The sequence below is a fragment of the Drechmeria coniospora genome, chromosome 02 (genome assembly GCF_001625195.1).
Source record: "Drechmeria coniospora strain ARSEF 6962 chromosome 02, whole genome shotgun sequence".
NCBI lineage: Eukaryota > Fungi > Ascomycota > Sordariomycetes > Hypocreales > Ophiocordycipitaceae > Drechmeria > Drechmeria coniospora.
The window spans coordinates 6,003,989-6,018,385 of NC_054390.1; the positions used below are offsets into that span (position 1 = coordinate 6,003,989).

The following is a 14,397-nucleotide window of genomic DNA, read 5'->3' on the forward strand; positions in this document are numbered from 1 at the left end:
CTCGGCACCGGCCACCAACGCATGGGCCATCAGCATCCCTCCTCCCACGACGCCAACCCCCCCATCTTCCTTCCAGCAGCTAGCCATGTCCATGGATGCCGGCCCGTCACGTCAGGGTGAATTGGAGCTCGCCGAACCCGTCACCCCAGCCGGCAGCGGCGCCGGTCTTGCGCGGAAGTCAAAGGAGGAGTACCTTCTGTCAAGGCTCTTGGACCAGAGCTTCAACATTAGTACGGCCGACGGGATTCCCCCTTGTCCAGAAGGAGTACTGACAATCTCGCGGCAGAGACATACCCTGATCCGCTGATCCCGCGGAAGGGTGTCGACCCCCAATTCTTCCCCAAAGGCGTGACGCCAGAGCGGGAGTTGCAGTGGCTGGATCGGATCAAGGCGGTCAGAGCCGAGCAAGCAGACAACGGCACGAAGTCGCACAAGACAGAAGGGGCCTAGATCCTGAATACCTCTTGTATTTGGCCCCTCGTTTCTGGAACATGCATCCTTCCGCACTATCAAGCCGTAACGGGAGACACGACGGACCAGTCCCCAGGCGGCCATGCCGTTTTGAGCGCTGCACGTCAGGATGTACGAGTTCTTGGGGGAACATGTGCTAGAAATGTCCTGTGGCTCTGCGAGGCAGAATGTGTGATGCAAACTCGGATGGCGCCGAGGTCCAACATTTGCATCGAATGCGTCCATCGAAACCTCCTCGGGTGGTCCCCACGACGCGAGCAAGGGTCAGCTGTTCACGCTCTCACTTTCCTTGCCGACTGAGGGAGGCGAAACATGCGCAGAGATATTCATCCAGGGGTGTTTGTACATGGGGCGACGGAATTGCTTCCACCTGACGGAGAAAACGAGCACTTTCTTGCAGGAGAAACGACGGAGCAAAATACATGCACTCAGGCGCTTGGCTTGTTGGCTAGGATGACCTACCTTTCCGGGTCATTGGACTGGCGTATGAATGCGCTGCTATCGTCCAACGTGCAAGACTGTCGGCTTGCCGGCTCTGCCTGCCGATGCATGCCGATGTCGGCTTCCGTTGAATCGCAGGAAAGCGCTCACGATTGGTTCAACGGCAGATTCCTGCCGCAACGCGACCACTACCAAGGAAGCGGAATCAAGATGATGGAGATCGGTCGGGAGACACGGCGGCTACTCGACGAGGAACCGAACCGCACGCCCTGTCCAAGCCGGGCAGAACAATGGGTTGCCCATTCCATATAGCGTCCGTCACGCGAGTTCTGAGGGACTCCAAGGCCATTCATGGATGTCCGCTCCGTCTTCTTTGCTCGTTTCCCTACCGTTGCCGTCGCGCCATGCCGAGACCTGATACGATCTGGGCTCCCTGCACATGCTGCAACATGGGCTCGGTTACGGAGAGAGACTCTCTGTCACATCAGCAGCGCCACTCATGCGCCAACACATCCGAGCTTCCAAACCTCGGGCTAGCGATGAACAAGGATCGGCGAGTCTGCATCATGTTTCGCTCTTTGATATTCCCCCAGGCCGTGCGTGTCCTCCCAGACTCAAGAAATAATCCTCGAGGGCTCGGCTTTCCCTCGTCGATGACCCGGCGGAGCTTGAAGTTGCCGCCGCCATTGTCGACAGGTCCAAGTCGGCTACCGCTGCCAAGCCGACCGCGGCGTACGCGGCTTGCAGCTCGACCAGGATGGCCCGGCGCTCGCCCAGGTCCGGGAATGTGCCGACAGTTCGGGTTATTACTCCGAGAGCGTCTGCGTCTGCGTCTGATAGAGCTTAGCCGTGTTGGCTTGGCCGGAACAGCGTCCAGAGTACTGTAGGTTCGTGAACGAGCACGGTACGTACTGTAGAGAGGAATCGGCGATGAAGCTTTTGAAATTGACAAGGGCGTACACTAACGACGGGTTACTAGTTAGTAGTGCCCTCAGAAAATGTGACAGGTAAGAGAGTCGCTGCGACTGGGCAGCGCAGCAGTACGGAATAATGAATACCTGCTCCAGTGCTTGTACTGCTACCGGCTGCCAACGGTCGACCCGGTGCATTCCATGAGGGTATCGGCCTAGATTGAAAGGGGCTGGCCGATGCTGGCATCGTTCAAGACGGAGACGGACAATGAAAGTAAGCGTACGTGGGCATGCATGTAGCTCTCGACGTACAAGTTGCGTCATGAATTCATTCACATGCTGTTACTACTCCCCATCCGGCGTCTGACCAACCTGGGCCTACCACGGCGGCAATAATCGCAAAGTGTTGGCAGCGGAAATAAGTAGTTGTCGCATCGTCCTCGTCATGCGGTGATGGCTGCATCTTCTTCATGCCACATTACTTGTATGCAATGTTTCAGGGCCGTGGCATTAGCAGCAGCTGAGTGCGGACTTGGAGGATGCGGGCTGGGTGTGATATTAAGGGTATTCGAGAGCCTTGGCAGCTGAAACTGATGTACTTGCTGTACTGTACCTATACTGTATGAGTACGGAGTACTTGTACGTGCTGCATCTGTACATGTAAGTAATTACTAGGTACCTAGGTAAGTACGGAGTACATGTAGGTGTAAGTACGTAGGTGGTACGCACAAATTTGTTCTATGATAGGAAGCAATTATTACTGTACACTGTACTCCGTAAGTGCATGTGTACTCCGTACTTACCTAGTACTCGGTACTCTTGACTCTGTACTCCGTACTGTCCAAGTACTTGCAGACGAACCTTGGTGGCCGATTTTTGTGGCTTGGTTGGAGGTGGATCTTATGAACGACTTGGTACTAAGGCTTGGTTGGAGGTGGCTAGGTACCTGATAGGCAGCTCAACTGCACTTAAGTGTACTTACTGTACTGTACTTGCTTCCTAGTGAAGGTTCTTGCAGCAATTGGACGTACTTAAGTACTTAGTACGTACGTACTAGGTACCTCGCATACACAATACAACAGTAGGTACGGAGTACTGGATGCAGAATACGCAAGTACCTACTCCGTACTTGAAGCAATAATAGGTGTAATTACACTACTTACTTGCTTGTATGGTAGTAGCACACTTTGCTGGTGGGCGCAAGCAAGTTCAACCATCAAGCACTCCCTCGTACCCCCGTACATGTACACCTACTCCGTACAGTGCATTTACATGTGTAATTTCTAACCTAGTTAGTACCTAGTAAGTAAGTCGATGGAGGTGCCGAGATACGAAGACCCCCACCAAAGATTTCGACCAAACGCCCAACGATACCTGTACAGTATGGCGTACGGATCCGGGAGCACCAGTGCTAATGCCTCGTAAACACTTGACTCTCGCTTTGCCGTACACATCCTCCTCCTGCATTGTGCCATCTACGCGGACGTGAATGGTAACCGGCTTGGAGCGACTGTCGACGGATGGTGCCGACAATTGGCTCTCATTGCCGCCGTCATCCCACGTACGGACCCAGCGTCGCTCGGTGGCCAGTGCCGCATCTGTACGGGGCAAAGGACGTCATCAGCGGGCCGCAGGGTGCTCGAACAAACGCTTCTCGTTGTTTTTCAGTGTCCAAGAGGCTGAGAATTAGTGGTGCATGATGATTGGTGAACTGCCATGTACCCAGGAGGTGCCGGGTGTAGGGCTGCGAAGAGTGCTGTCGGGCAGGAATACCTGTGTCGCGACCTGCTACAGGCACACACACATGCAGTGTCAAGTGTACTTGTACATAGCTGCATGTGCGTGTGCCTAGTATCTGCACATGCTCGGCATCACTCGTCGTCTGAGTGAGCGTGGGCAATTATTCGTACGTAAAAACATGCCTGCGGATGCTCGTTCTTGGAACGCACCACGATAGACTCGACGCCGAAATTCCAGATACCCGAGACTTCCAAGACCGCGTCTTGGTCTAGTCATGTCTCAGTACGGATACACCTCGATGAGACATTGGATACTGGCGTACGTATTTGCCCACCTCCGGTGTCTCTGCAGCCGGGACGACGTTGATGGCTTGCCTGGCCATGGCAAGAATTTCAAGCTGCTCGTATGCAGTCGAACTAGGGTAATAATCCCGAAGGTATACCGTATCAAGTGGGTGGCTGCGAATTCTTGCTATCTCACGAGCTTGTGAAGTCGGCCCCGCTTGCCGTTGTGCTGTTCTGCCCCTTTTGCCCACTCAAACCCCCACTCTTGCGGGGCGGGAGCGAGGTTCCTTTCGAGATGATCGGGGAAACAGGACGTCATCAAGCTCGACATCGAGCTGGCCACCAGCCAATTTCTGAGGCAAAGTGGACGGGAAGAAGCTCTGTGCTTCGGACGATTGTTATCCGTCCTCTCCGCACGAATATGGACAGCCGTTCACGATTCCATACCACATCGGTGAGCAACGCGACCGGGAATCCATTCCGTCCGCTTTGCTTCCGTGAGGCGTCTGGCGCGCTGTCGCTTCAGGTGTCGATGCATGAAGGAGCAAGCATGGCTCAACCATGGAGACATCCTCGACCCCTTTGCGGTGATGGCAGTTGGACGATGGAAGATGGAGACTTGTTCCAGGCCAGCAGCATTGAATGGCCGGACCAGTAGGATGTTGAGTGTTGGTGCAGGACGGAGACGGCGGCGAAGCATCGACATGGACTCGGTTGATGACGATTGTTCGTGGTAGAAGCAGGGCCTGCAGGCTCAAATGACTAATACCTAGGTACCTGAACGTGGTCGCCATTTACCTGGCGGTATTAGGTGGCACGCACGCGCACTGCCGTAATTGCCGGGCAGCTGCGTAGGCAGCAGCAGCAGGTTGGATATCGCCTGCCTGGGAGCATCACACTGATACCATGCACCACTGTGGCAGGGGAATGACTTGTGGTCTCGCTGTAACTTGGCGGCATTCCGTGGTAGCTTGCCTCCGTCCGCAGCATGGCGCTGGAGCGTCGGTAGGTGCTGTACTAGGTTAGTCGTCGGTGCGAGATGCACTGCATTGCCTTGCTGGCAGCCCCCAGCACTTTCTCCGCTGCAGCGTAAGCTACTAACGGACGGCACCCTGACCGAGCATCCGCCCCCATCCACATTCTCCTCCCCAACATCAAGCACCAGCGTCTCGGCCGTAACTTTTCACTGCAATCATCGATTTCCACGTCGACTTCCATCGCCTCGTCGCCCCGAGAGCAACCTCTTGTTTTCTCGACGCACATCCTTCACCCCGTTCACCCCTCCGGCTGTCCGTCGGTCCAGCTAGGAAGCTTGCCACCATGTCGGGCCTGGCTGAAGGCGCCCATGCCAACCATGGCGGCTTCGATCTTCTCCGACGTGCCACCCAAGCGATGATGTCAAAGTAAGCAGCCGTTTTCCCCTTCGTCTCCCTCGAGCCTCTCCGACTTGTTCGTCCAATTCGCGCATTCGCACATACACACTGCGTCGCATGCATGGCTCCGCGTGGCCTTCATGACAGTCCAAGTGGATTTGGTCGGGTTGGCATTGGTTCGCCGGCAGCGACAGTGGTGCCCCCAACGACACCGTCGACGACGTTGTTGCGCAAGGCGAGTGGTGCCCGCGTATTACATCACCATCTGGTGCAGGTTGGCCAAGCTCCAGCGTCGGGTCGGCGGGAACGCGAGTCAGCCACTCGCCTAGCCTCTCATCCGAAACTGCCTTCGAATGAACGGCTACCTGCTCGTTTGAGCTCGAGCCTCCTGCGACAGTCCCAAACCATCCCAACACCAAGCAGCCGGCCGGCCTCGTTCCATCTTCATCCATCGATTTCCTCGGCGGACGAGAGCCTCGAGACGACCCGGGTACGAACCGCACCGGTGGCAGTGCCGTCATCTTTGCGACGGAGGTGTCTGCAACGGTCGAATTAGTATTCGGTCTGGAGCGAGCCTTTGCATACCATCACTTCGCCGGACCGGAGAAGGCGAGAACGGGCCCGCTTAGCAGTCGATGCGTGCATTTACAATTATTTTTTTATACTCTGGAGGCGTTTTACAGCATCCCACCACGACTGGACCAACCCTTCTTCGGCGACGCCGCAGCAGCGCGAGAAGCAAACGAGGGCTCCGAGTACTTCGTGTACCTGCACCATGTACATGCAAAGTACACCGACAACGTGCTGTGCCGTGCGCGCCGCCCAAAGTACCCAGACGTACCCCCCTCTCCATCGGCGTCTCTGCTCAGCTTACCTTACCCTCCGCTGCCTCGCCTTACGAATGGCGAACGAACGCTCTCGAAGATGCCCCAATCTGACTCGAGAGCCTTCTGGCTCGTCGGGTCAGAATAGTCATGGCGCAATCTCCCCTATACTTTTCAGCCAGCGGCACCTCCGTTTCACGGCTTCGGCATCCATGGCGGCCTCCCCGAGCAGTCCTGTGGAATAGGGAACACCCCCCCCCCCCCCCATCTTGGATCCTTGGTTTCTCTCATCAACCAAAGTTCAAAAGCCTCCACGATCCCCACTCTCCCACATGGCCGGCCGCCCTTACGCCGTTACGGAGCAAAAATTCATTCATTGATTCCATCCCGCCCGTCGTCTCGACTTTCTAGCCTAACTCGCTTCGCTGTTCTCCTTTGCATCCGCTCTCGGATACGCCATCCAACTTCTCTCCTCCCTACCACACCACACCCGCATCCCCTAGCAAACGACGCACATACACATGTCAGATTGCAGTTCGTCGACCTACGACTACACTCCCCTGCATCGCATCTTGTCCTCGTCCCTCATCAATCGCTCACCACCAGTCCAACTTGCATGCATCGCATCACTCGTTCGGAACGTGTCCATCGTTACCCGTTCCATCATCCCCCTCTCCCTCACCCGCCAACTGCCATGAACTAGTGTTCGAACCCGCCATCTCCATCCTCTCCTCTCCTCCTTCTTCGCCTCCGCCTCCGCCTGCTTCCCCTTCTTCCTTCCTTTCTCCCTTTCGAATTCTGCTCTGCGTCCTTGTTGCCCCCTCTTGACAGCATCATTTGCGCATGCGTTGCCGCCGCAGCCATGCAGAGTATTGACCGACTCAGCAGAACGGCGGCCGCCGAGGAAGATGGCGCCGACCTCATCGGCTCCGACACGCCGCGCTCGGGCGTTGCCACTCCTCAGCCCGACCTCCAAGACAAACGCCTGCCCGGAATCATGAGCTACTTCGGCCAGGTTCGTCAAGACCCTTCTGCCAGCCAGCTGTCCTCCTCTGCCCGTACGCAACATGAGAGTGGCGCGCAGGCCGCTTGTCCCCATGCGCCGCAACCTCACGGTCCTCCCGAGAGCCCGTTGCGCTGCTGCAGGGCAAGTCTTGGTGCCCGCCCCCCCGCGCCTCCGGTCGGCGCCTCGCTTGACCCCAAAGCTGTCCAGCAAGCGCGGCTGCCTCTTCACCCATATCCCACCCCTCCCGCATCACAGCCATCTTCCTCCGGGGGGTCCATGTCGCAGGGCGTGTGCCTGTCCAACGCCAACGCGCGTGCCTCCTTCACACTCGGCTCTCGTACTGGCAAGGAGTCACTCGAGCAGAGCCATTCCCTGGCCGCGGACGCTTCGTCTGATGCCAAACCGCAGGCCGACCAAGGTGGTCTTCCTGCTTCGTCGCCCTCCCACCGTCAACGATCCCAACCCGTACCCTTGTCTGCCGATCCGGACCAAGTCACAGGTCCTAGCAAGTGGTTCTCGTTTGAGGGACTCAAAGTGCTAACTCGTGGTGTGATTTTCAAGAGCGGTCCTCCGACTCCCACGAGAGCACTGTCCGCTGCTCACTCATCCCAGTCCGACGGCAAGGAGACCCCCACCCGGACGAGCAACGACGGCGCCGATGCCAGTGGCATCCAACCCCCGAGAAGTACCACGGGTGCCCAGGCTCCGCCGACGAAGGGCAAGATGACCATCAAGATCACCGAGGCACGGGGCTTGCGCAAGAGCCGCGACCCCTACGTCGTCGCCGTTTTCCAGCGGAGCGAGCTCATCTCCAGCGGCCCCAGGCCTTCCGAGGATGGCGACAGCCTGAACCCCCCGGCGTCCGCCATTGGCAGCATCCCCATCCAGCGGCAAGGCAGCGACTCTGGTCGTCCGATGGCCATTCCCATGCGAAGCCGCCAGAGCTCCAACACCAGCATCACCGATTACAGCAACTTCAGGAGCCGGACCCCCGGCAGCAGGGCGCCTTCCTCGAACCCGAAGTGGGACGCCGAAGCGGTCTTGTGCGTTCCGAGCCACGTGCCCCGAGCGGCGATGGAGCGTGAGCTGACAATCTGCAGTGACGTCGTCGATTCCGACATGCTTGTCAACGTTTCCGTCTACGATCACACGGCCACGGGCGAAGAGTTCCTCGGTCACGTCGATCTGCAAGTCACAAAGGACCACGAGGCCCCCATCAGAGGCTGGTTCGCTCTGCGAGGTCACGCCGACACCGTGGCCGAGAACGCACCGACGGGCGAGATTTTCGTCGAGGCCATGTATCAGCGGTCCGAAAGGCGCCACTTCGGGCCCAGCGACTTCGAGATCCTCAAGCTCATCGGCAAGGGCACCTTCGGCCAGGTCTACCAGGTCCGAAAGCGCGACACGGAGCGCATCTACGCCATGAAGGTGCTCCAGAAGAAGGTGATTGTCCAGAAGAAAGAGGTGGCCCATACCGTCGGGGAGCGCAACATTCTCGTGCGAACGGCAACCTCGGACTCGCCCTTCATCGTCGGCCTCAAGTTTTCCTTCCAGACGCCGTCCGAGCTCTACCTCGTGACGGACTACATGTCTGGCGGAGAGCTGTTCTGGCACCTGCAAAAGGAGGGTCGATTTGACGAGAGGCGCGCCAAGTTCTACATCGCCGAGTTGATCCTGGCCATTCAGCACCTGCACAACAACGACATCGTCTACCGCGACCTCAAGCCCGAAAATATCCTCCTCGATGCCAACGGACACATCGCCCTGTGCGACTTTGGCCTGTCCAAGGCGAACTTGACGAAGAACGACACGACCAATACGTTTTGCGGGACGACGGAGTACTTGGCACCCGAGGTTTTACTGGACGAGTCTGGCTACACCAAGATGGTCGACTTCTGGTCCTTGGGGGTTCTGGTCTTCGAGATGTGCTGTGGCTGGTCTCCGTTTTACGCCGAGGACACGCAGCAGATGTACAAGAACATCGCCTTTGGTAAAGTTCGCTTTCCCCGGGACACCCTCTCGCAAGAGGGCCGGAACTTCGTCAAGGGATTGCTTAACAGAAATCCCAAGCACAGGCTGGGAGCGACGGATGATGCCGAGGAGCTGAAGCAGCACGCCTTCTTTGCCGATATCGACTGGGATCTGCTCACGAAGAAACTCATCACGCCCCCGTTCAAACCGAAGCTCAAGTCCGAGACGGATGTGTCCTACTTTGATCCCGAATTCACCAACGCCCTGGCCCAGAACGGGTCGTTGAATGAGCGCGCGGCCGCGTTGGCCAGAGGTTATGCCGCGTCGACGCCACTCTCTCCATCTGTGCAGGCCAACTTCCAGGGTTTCACCTACGTCGACGAGAGCGCTCTTGATGACCATATGAGAGACAGGTACCAGAACGACGATGAGGATATGGATGATGCCCACAACAGCCACGACGATGACGACTGGGTCAACCTGGACGACTTCGACCCTCGCAAGGCCAACGTCAACCGGATGAGCGGCATCTTGAAGTCGTCGGCTCCGGACGAGCATATGATTGGCGGCTCGCATTTCGAAGTTTGAGCGGCTGCTTGCCGAACAACAGCACATTTGCTGTCTTGCTCCGACCAATGGGCGGTTGTCATTAATTGACCTCATGGCCGCCGTCAACTTTTAATAACAGTATTTCTGCATCGAAGGGGGGTCAGTTGATTTTGCATTGCATTGTTGCAAGGGTATTTAACGGAGCCGATGGTTCCTGTTGGCGTTCTGGCGGGCGGGCCGAGGGAATTGTTTGAACCGGCACACGGCTTCCAAGACTTGACTGTCTCGAGCACTTTGCCGAAAGGGTTTTTTTACGAAGAGGAAGAACAACACAGCGCACTTCTTTGTTTTGCGCCCAGATGACCTTCGAAACGGAGGTGGCTTCATATGCCTGGGCTAGGCGACGGATGGCAAGGATCCCTTTCAGGGGCGGACAGACTCCCCTCCGAGTCGAACGACGACTAGGACTCTGGGAGTGGGGGTCATATCCGATCCTGCCTTAATACTATAGCCCATTACGACGTGGGTGGACGGGGCGTTCAAGGCTTGGTAAACCTGCTTCGACATTTTATGCCCAGGCCATATCAGTGGCCGTTGGACATGATAGTACAGATACAGGCGCAATGCGTCGTAGTCGCAAAATATCAGTGAAAGTTGAAGTTGCACAAGTAATTTGTTGAATCATATCCTTTGTCGTGTCCTGGCTCTACTTCGTTGCCTCACATGATTTGCATACAACGATGGGCGCCACGCGATGCCCATGCCCGGGTCGGTGCCGTCAACTAGAGTTGCCGCCCGTACAATCCTTCCTGGATAATACATTGAAGCGGCAATACGATGTTCACAGGGTTGCAGAGCAGGAGACGTTTGAATCATATTGGCATTCGCAATGATGGAAGTCTTGCACCTAATTGAGGTTGCATGAAGGAAAATGTACAACACGGTAATCATCATCACGAGTCACCTTGCTCGTTTGCGGCAGCACATCCTTCAACCCAGCGCTAGCCATCCTGGTCGTTTCTCCGTCTGTCTCGGGTCTTTATTATCTTTCCTCTGCATTTGCAAGAGTGATATCGTCAACCAGACCCCAACCCGCTTGCATGTCCTCGGTCCCTCGGTAGGGAGAGCGCAAGAGAACAAGCATCTTTAGTGGCCATGAGCCTCCTCCTCCTCGGCCTCAAGCCAGTCTGGGAGGACGGCGGCACCGTGAGCATTGGTCTGTGCGGAGGGGTCCTGGCCCTCGATCTCGACGGCCATGTTTTCGTACTCTTTGAGGCTGCCGGCGAGATCGGCTTCCTCGGGGGAGGCGGGTGTCTTGGGCATGGTGAATGTTTGGACCTGGCCCTCGGCATCGGACTCCTTGACGGGGGGGACCTTATAGGCCTTGAGCTCCTTCAGGTAGAGCTCCTGAACGAAGTCGGCTAGAAATCGATAGGACGTTAGCATTCGATCCACAAGTGCGTCGTGAGGCCAAAGTTGGACATCAGCGAGATTTTGAAACCAGAAATTTCTCGTGCGGAGTTTGCAGTAGGGGCATTGATGGCGACGAAATCAGGAATCGGATGGCGAGTGGGCGAGGGGGCCACGTTCGAGCACAAAGGTAGGGCGGAGCGGGCACGGTTGGGAAACGTGGTTCCAATTATTCATCGTCGGCGGCTCGGCCGCGTAACAAGAACCCAAATCAACAGATCATCTCTTACCTCGTCGGGATATGGTGGGCACGATGAAGGTCCTCGTCTGGACTGTCTTTCTCGAAAGCCGAGCGGCGGCGGCGATGGCCGAGCTGGCGCGCTGCAGAGGGTAGTGTGTCAGCAAGGGGAGGCCACCTGCTGGCAAAGGTTCCATTGCCAAAGCGACAACATCAATCAAGCGCACGAAAGAGACGAGGGGGTGAGAGCGTACCGAGGCCCTGGACAATTGGCTGAGCATTTTAAAGACCGGGCGTTGCTCAACGGCAATAAATACCCAGGGAGAGATAGGGTGGAGGTTGAACTGAGGGTTTTGTGAAAATCGTGATGTCGTACGGAGTACTCCCCCCCAGCCAGTAGGACGGCATTTCTTTCTGCCTCAGGTTAGTCGCCACCAACAGCCAGCCACTCCTTGAGCACGTGACCTGTCCATCCGTGCATCCGCAGAGCAACACGAACGAGTCCCAGACCACCCATCTCATTCTCATTCCACGATCTCAACTCGTCGACGTTTGCTCCGTACTCCATGGTCGATTAATATTTATAGCAGCGCCGACGCTGCACGTAGGTCTTTAATGTCTAATTGGCATGACCATGAAAGCAAATGGGTTCATATCTACGTGGGCTCGCTGCCCATCTGTGCATCGCAATGCTCCATGCCCATACATACGCAGCACATGTCCATGATTGTTCAACGACCATGCATGCCTCTCGAGTATATGACGTCGGAATTGGGTTCAATAGCTACACTATCCATGTGTGCATAATGAGTTACAATGACCAGACCAACGGTCAAATGTCAGTACACATCTGGTAGCTGGAAGTTTAGCTCGCCTTCTTACCACCGAATCGTGCTGGGTTTGCGCTCGGGGTGGCGACATGCTGTCTTTTCTTAGAAATGGCAAAAGCAATTGCACATGAGCACACGACAACCATGAGTATTGTGAGTACAATGTAGGCCGTGCAAAAGGTCGAGGGGCTTCCTGAGAGCTGCAAGCCCAACCCACCGTTCACGATACCGATGAGGATGAGTACGCGGCCGTACCAGATGTGAACATGGCTCACGATGCCGCGGCTTTGGTGTTTGATGTAGTACTGATGATGAAGCCAGCCGAAAATAGGTTGCAATACCATGAACGACACGACAAGGATGCCAAGCACCGTATGGGGGCTTGGGGAGAACTGGAACGAAGTACGGTCAGCGATGCTTGGCGTGCGAGCACTCCATTACGGGCATCTTACGGCGCCGGCACGGCTGGCGAGTGCGTAGCCAAGACCAAATCCTACCCACATGCAGAGGAAGATGAGCGACTGCCAGCTTGCGTGGATGATCCAATTCCCAAGCAGTGGCATGAGTATGGATCCGATGGGGTATCCGATGACGAAGATGATGGTCATGAGAATGCCGTGCGCATACACCAGGGTCTGGCTGTCGGTGCTTGCAGTTTCGCCGCCCGTGACGGCCGTCGACGCATTCTTGCCGTTGCTGGACGAGTTCTGAGAATTCAGGAATGGATTCGCATCGACGCTAATGGTGGATTTTTTCAGATCGACGTTGAAACCGTTGTAACCGTCGTGGAAGGTGATGGTCTCGGATGCGCTCGTCGAGTTCAGCGGACTGCCGACTTTCCAACCGGCTATCCAACCGGCTGAGCCCTGAAGGGCAAGGTTGTTACAGCCGCCGCCGCACTTGACGTTGGCAATCATCTGGCCGTCGACGATGCCGGAGCCCTCCAGCATCTTGACATTGCCATTCGCCACGTGTTGCGGCATGACGTGGCCGGTGCTCTGGCGCGTGCTGAGGGTGACATTGCCTTTGCCGTCGGCGTACATGATGAACATGTAGGCGCCGCGCATCTGCGATCCGATTCCGAGGCCAATCCACTCGTACGTTATCGGAGCCTTGAGCTGGAGGTAGACGCTGGACGGCTTGGAGGTCGTGTTTGCTTCGGGGACTCCCCATCGAAAGCAGACGTCGGGGATGACGCAATACGAAGTGGTAATGGCACTGGCCACGGCCGCGTCTAGAGAATAATCGGCATTAGCAGGGCACAAGAGAAGCATCGGACAAGAACGGCTCGCGAGGACTCACGGATGACCACGGCGGCCATGACTCGACAGAGATGCATGGTGATTGACTCGGCGACCACGCGGGATCATCAAATCATCAACAGTTGCCAGGATGCGGTATCGGCGCTGCGAGGGAGCTGAGGTTTGGCGAGATGGCGAGATGGCGCCAAACGGAGCGCTGGTCTTGGGGTGAGGCTGAAGGATCGACGAGCAGGGCAACGGGTAAAGTTCGAGTTTATGTCGTCGGGCGTCGGGATGTCGTCAGCATTTGCCAAGAGCATCATGAAGCTGTGCTATGTAGGACATATCACATAGACGCACTGGGGCCATTGCTCTATGGACCAGTGCCGCTTGGCGTTTGCTCAACGACGATGGCGCTCCTTGGCAGACACATCCTATGAGTTTCAGGCTAGGAGACCAGAGGCTGGAGGGCAATGCAGCAAACAGGGCGCCATCCTGGACGTTCTCTGCCGACCACTGTCGTGAATGATTGGCTCCTTGAAGCTTCCAAGGTAAGTGGTGGTGTAGAGTGGTTGTGGTGGGGGGGGGGAGGTCGGGGGGTGGGATAGCTGTCGCTGGAGAGTTGACACAAGTACGGAGTACAGTACGGAGTATCTGTACTAAGTGATAGTACAAGTACAGTATTATGGCGCCCATGGCCAAATGCAGTTTGACAAGGCATTGTCACGGTGCAGCCCCATGTCCCCGTTCTGAGTACAACCAAGTACAACTACAACTATTACTCCGTAAATGTACATATATTACTATAAGTACAACTACTAGGTAGTTGTAGACGCGCATGCCAGGGGGTACTCCAGGCGTGTACTGTACTTACACTACGGAGTAAATTTACGCCAATCTGGAGGCAACCAGTCATACGTCGGTGGTTGTCATCCTGTCTTGGCGGTGCACCAATGAGGCATGGCACTAATAGCCATCGTACTGATACGGCGAGCTTGGGCGGGGAGAGGGAGGGTCTGGAGGAGGGTTCGGAGGAGGGTTTGGAGGAGGGTTTGGAGGAGGGTTTGGAGGAGGGTTTGGATGAGGGTTTGGGGGGGTGTAAGGGTGG

The 14,397-nt window shown here is 56.4% G+C and overlaps 5 protein-coding genes across 5 annotated transcripts; 3 read left to right on the forward strand and 2 right to left on the reverse strand.

Annotated features, from left to right (window-relative positions):
- Positions 1-85: 85 nt before the first annotated feature.
- On the forward strand, positions 86-450 carry DCS_04745 (uncharacterized protein; the record flags this gene model as incomplete). Its single annotated transcript, XM_040802051.1, has 2 exons — positions 86-230; positions 287-450. The coding sequence occupies 2 exons, from the start codon at positions 86-88 to the stop codon at positions 448-450; spliced, it is 309 nt and encodes a 102-aa protein (XP_040657084.1).
- Positions 451-5,167: 4,717 nt separating this feature from the next.
- On the forward strand, positions 5,168-5,577 carry DCS_04746 (uncharacterized protein; the record flags this gene model as incomplete). Its single annotated transcript, XM_040802052.1, has 2 exons — positions 5,168-5,250; positions 5,409-5,577. 2 exons carry the CDS (start codon positions 5,168-5,170, stop codon positions 5,575-5,577), a joined length of 252 nt encoding a protein of 83 aa, XP_040657085.1.
- A 1,329-nt stretch (positions 5,578-6,906) lies between these two features.
- On the forward strand, positions 6,907-9,609 carry DCS_04747 (serine/threonine-protein kinase sck1; the record flags this gene model as incomplete). Its single annotated transcript, XM_040802053.1, has 1 exon — positions 6,907-9,609. The coding sequence occupies one exon, from the start codon at positions 6,907-6,909 to the stop codon at positions 9,607-9,609; it is 2,703 nt and encodes a 900-aa protein (XP_040657086.1).
- A 1,107-nt stretch (positions 9,610-10,716) lies between these two features.
- On the reverse strand, positions 10,717-11,786 carry DCS_04748 (cellobiose dehydrogenase; the record flags this gene model as incomplete). The annotated part of the gene is made up of 3 exons (XM_040802054.1): positions 10,717-10,991; positions 11,271-11,562; positions 11,658-11,786. The coding sequence occupies 3 exons, from the start codon at positions 11,784-11,786 to the stop codon at positions 10,717-10,719; spliced, it is 696 nt and encodes a 231-aa protein (XP_040657087.1).
- Positions 11,787-12,083: 297 nt separating this feature from the next.
- Positions 12,084-13,387, reverse strand: DCS_04749 (Carbohydrate-binding domain family 9-like protein; the record flags this gene model as incomplete). The annotated part of the gene is made up of 3 exons (XM_040802055.1): positions 12,084-12,440; positions 12,501-13,282; positions 13,351-13,387. The coding sequence occupies 3 exons, from the start codon at positions 13,385-13,387 to the stop codon at positions 12,084-12,086; spliced, it is 1,176 nt and encodes a 391-aa protein (XP_040657088.1).
- Positions 13,388-14,397: the final 1,010 nt, after the last annotated feature.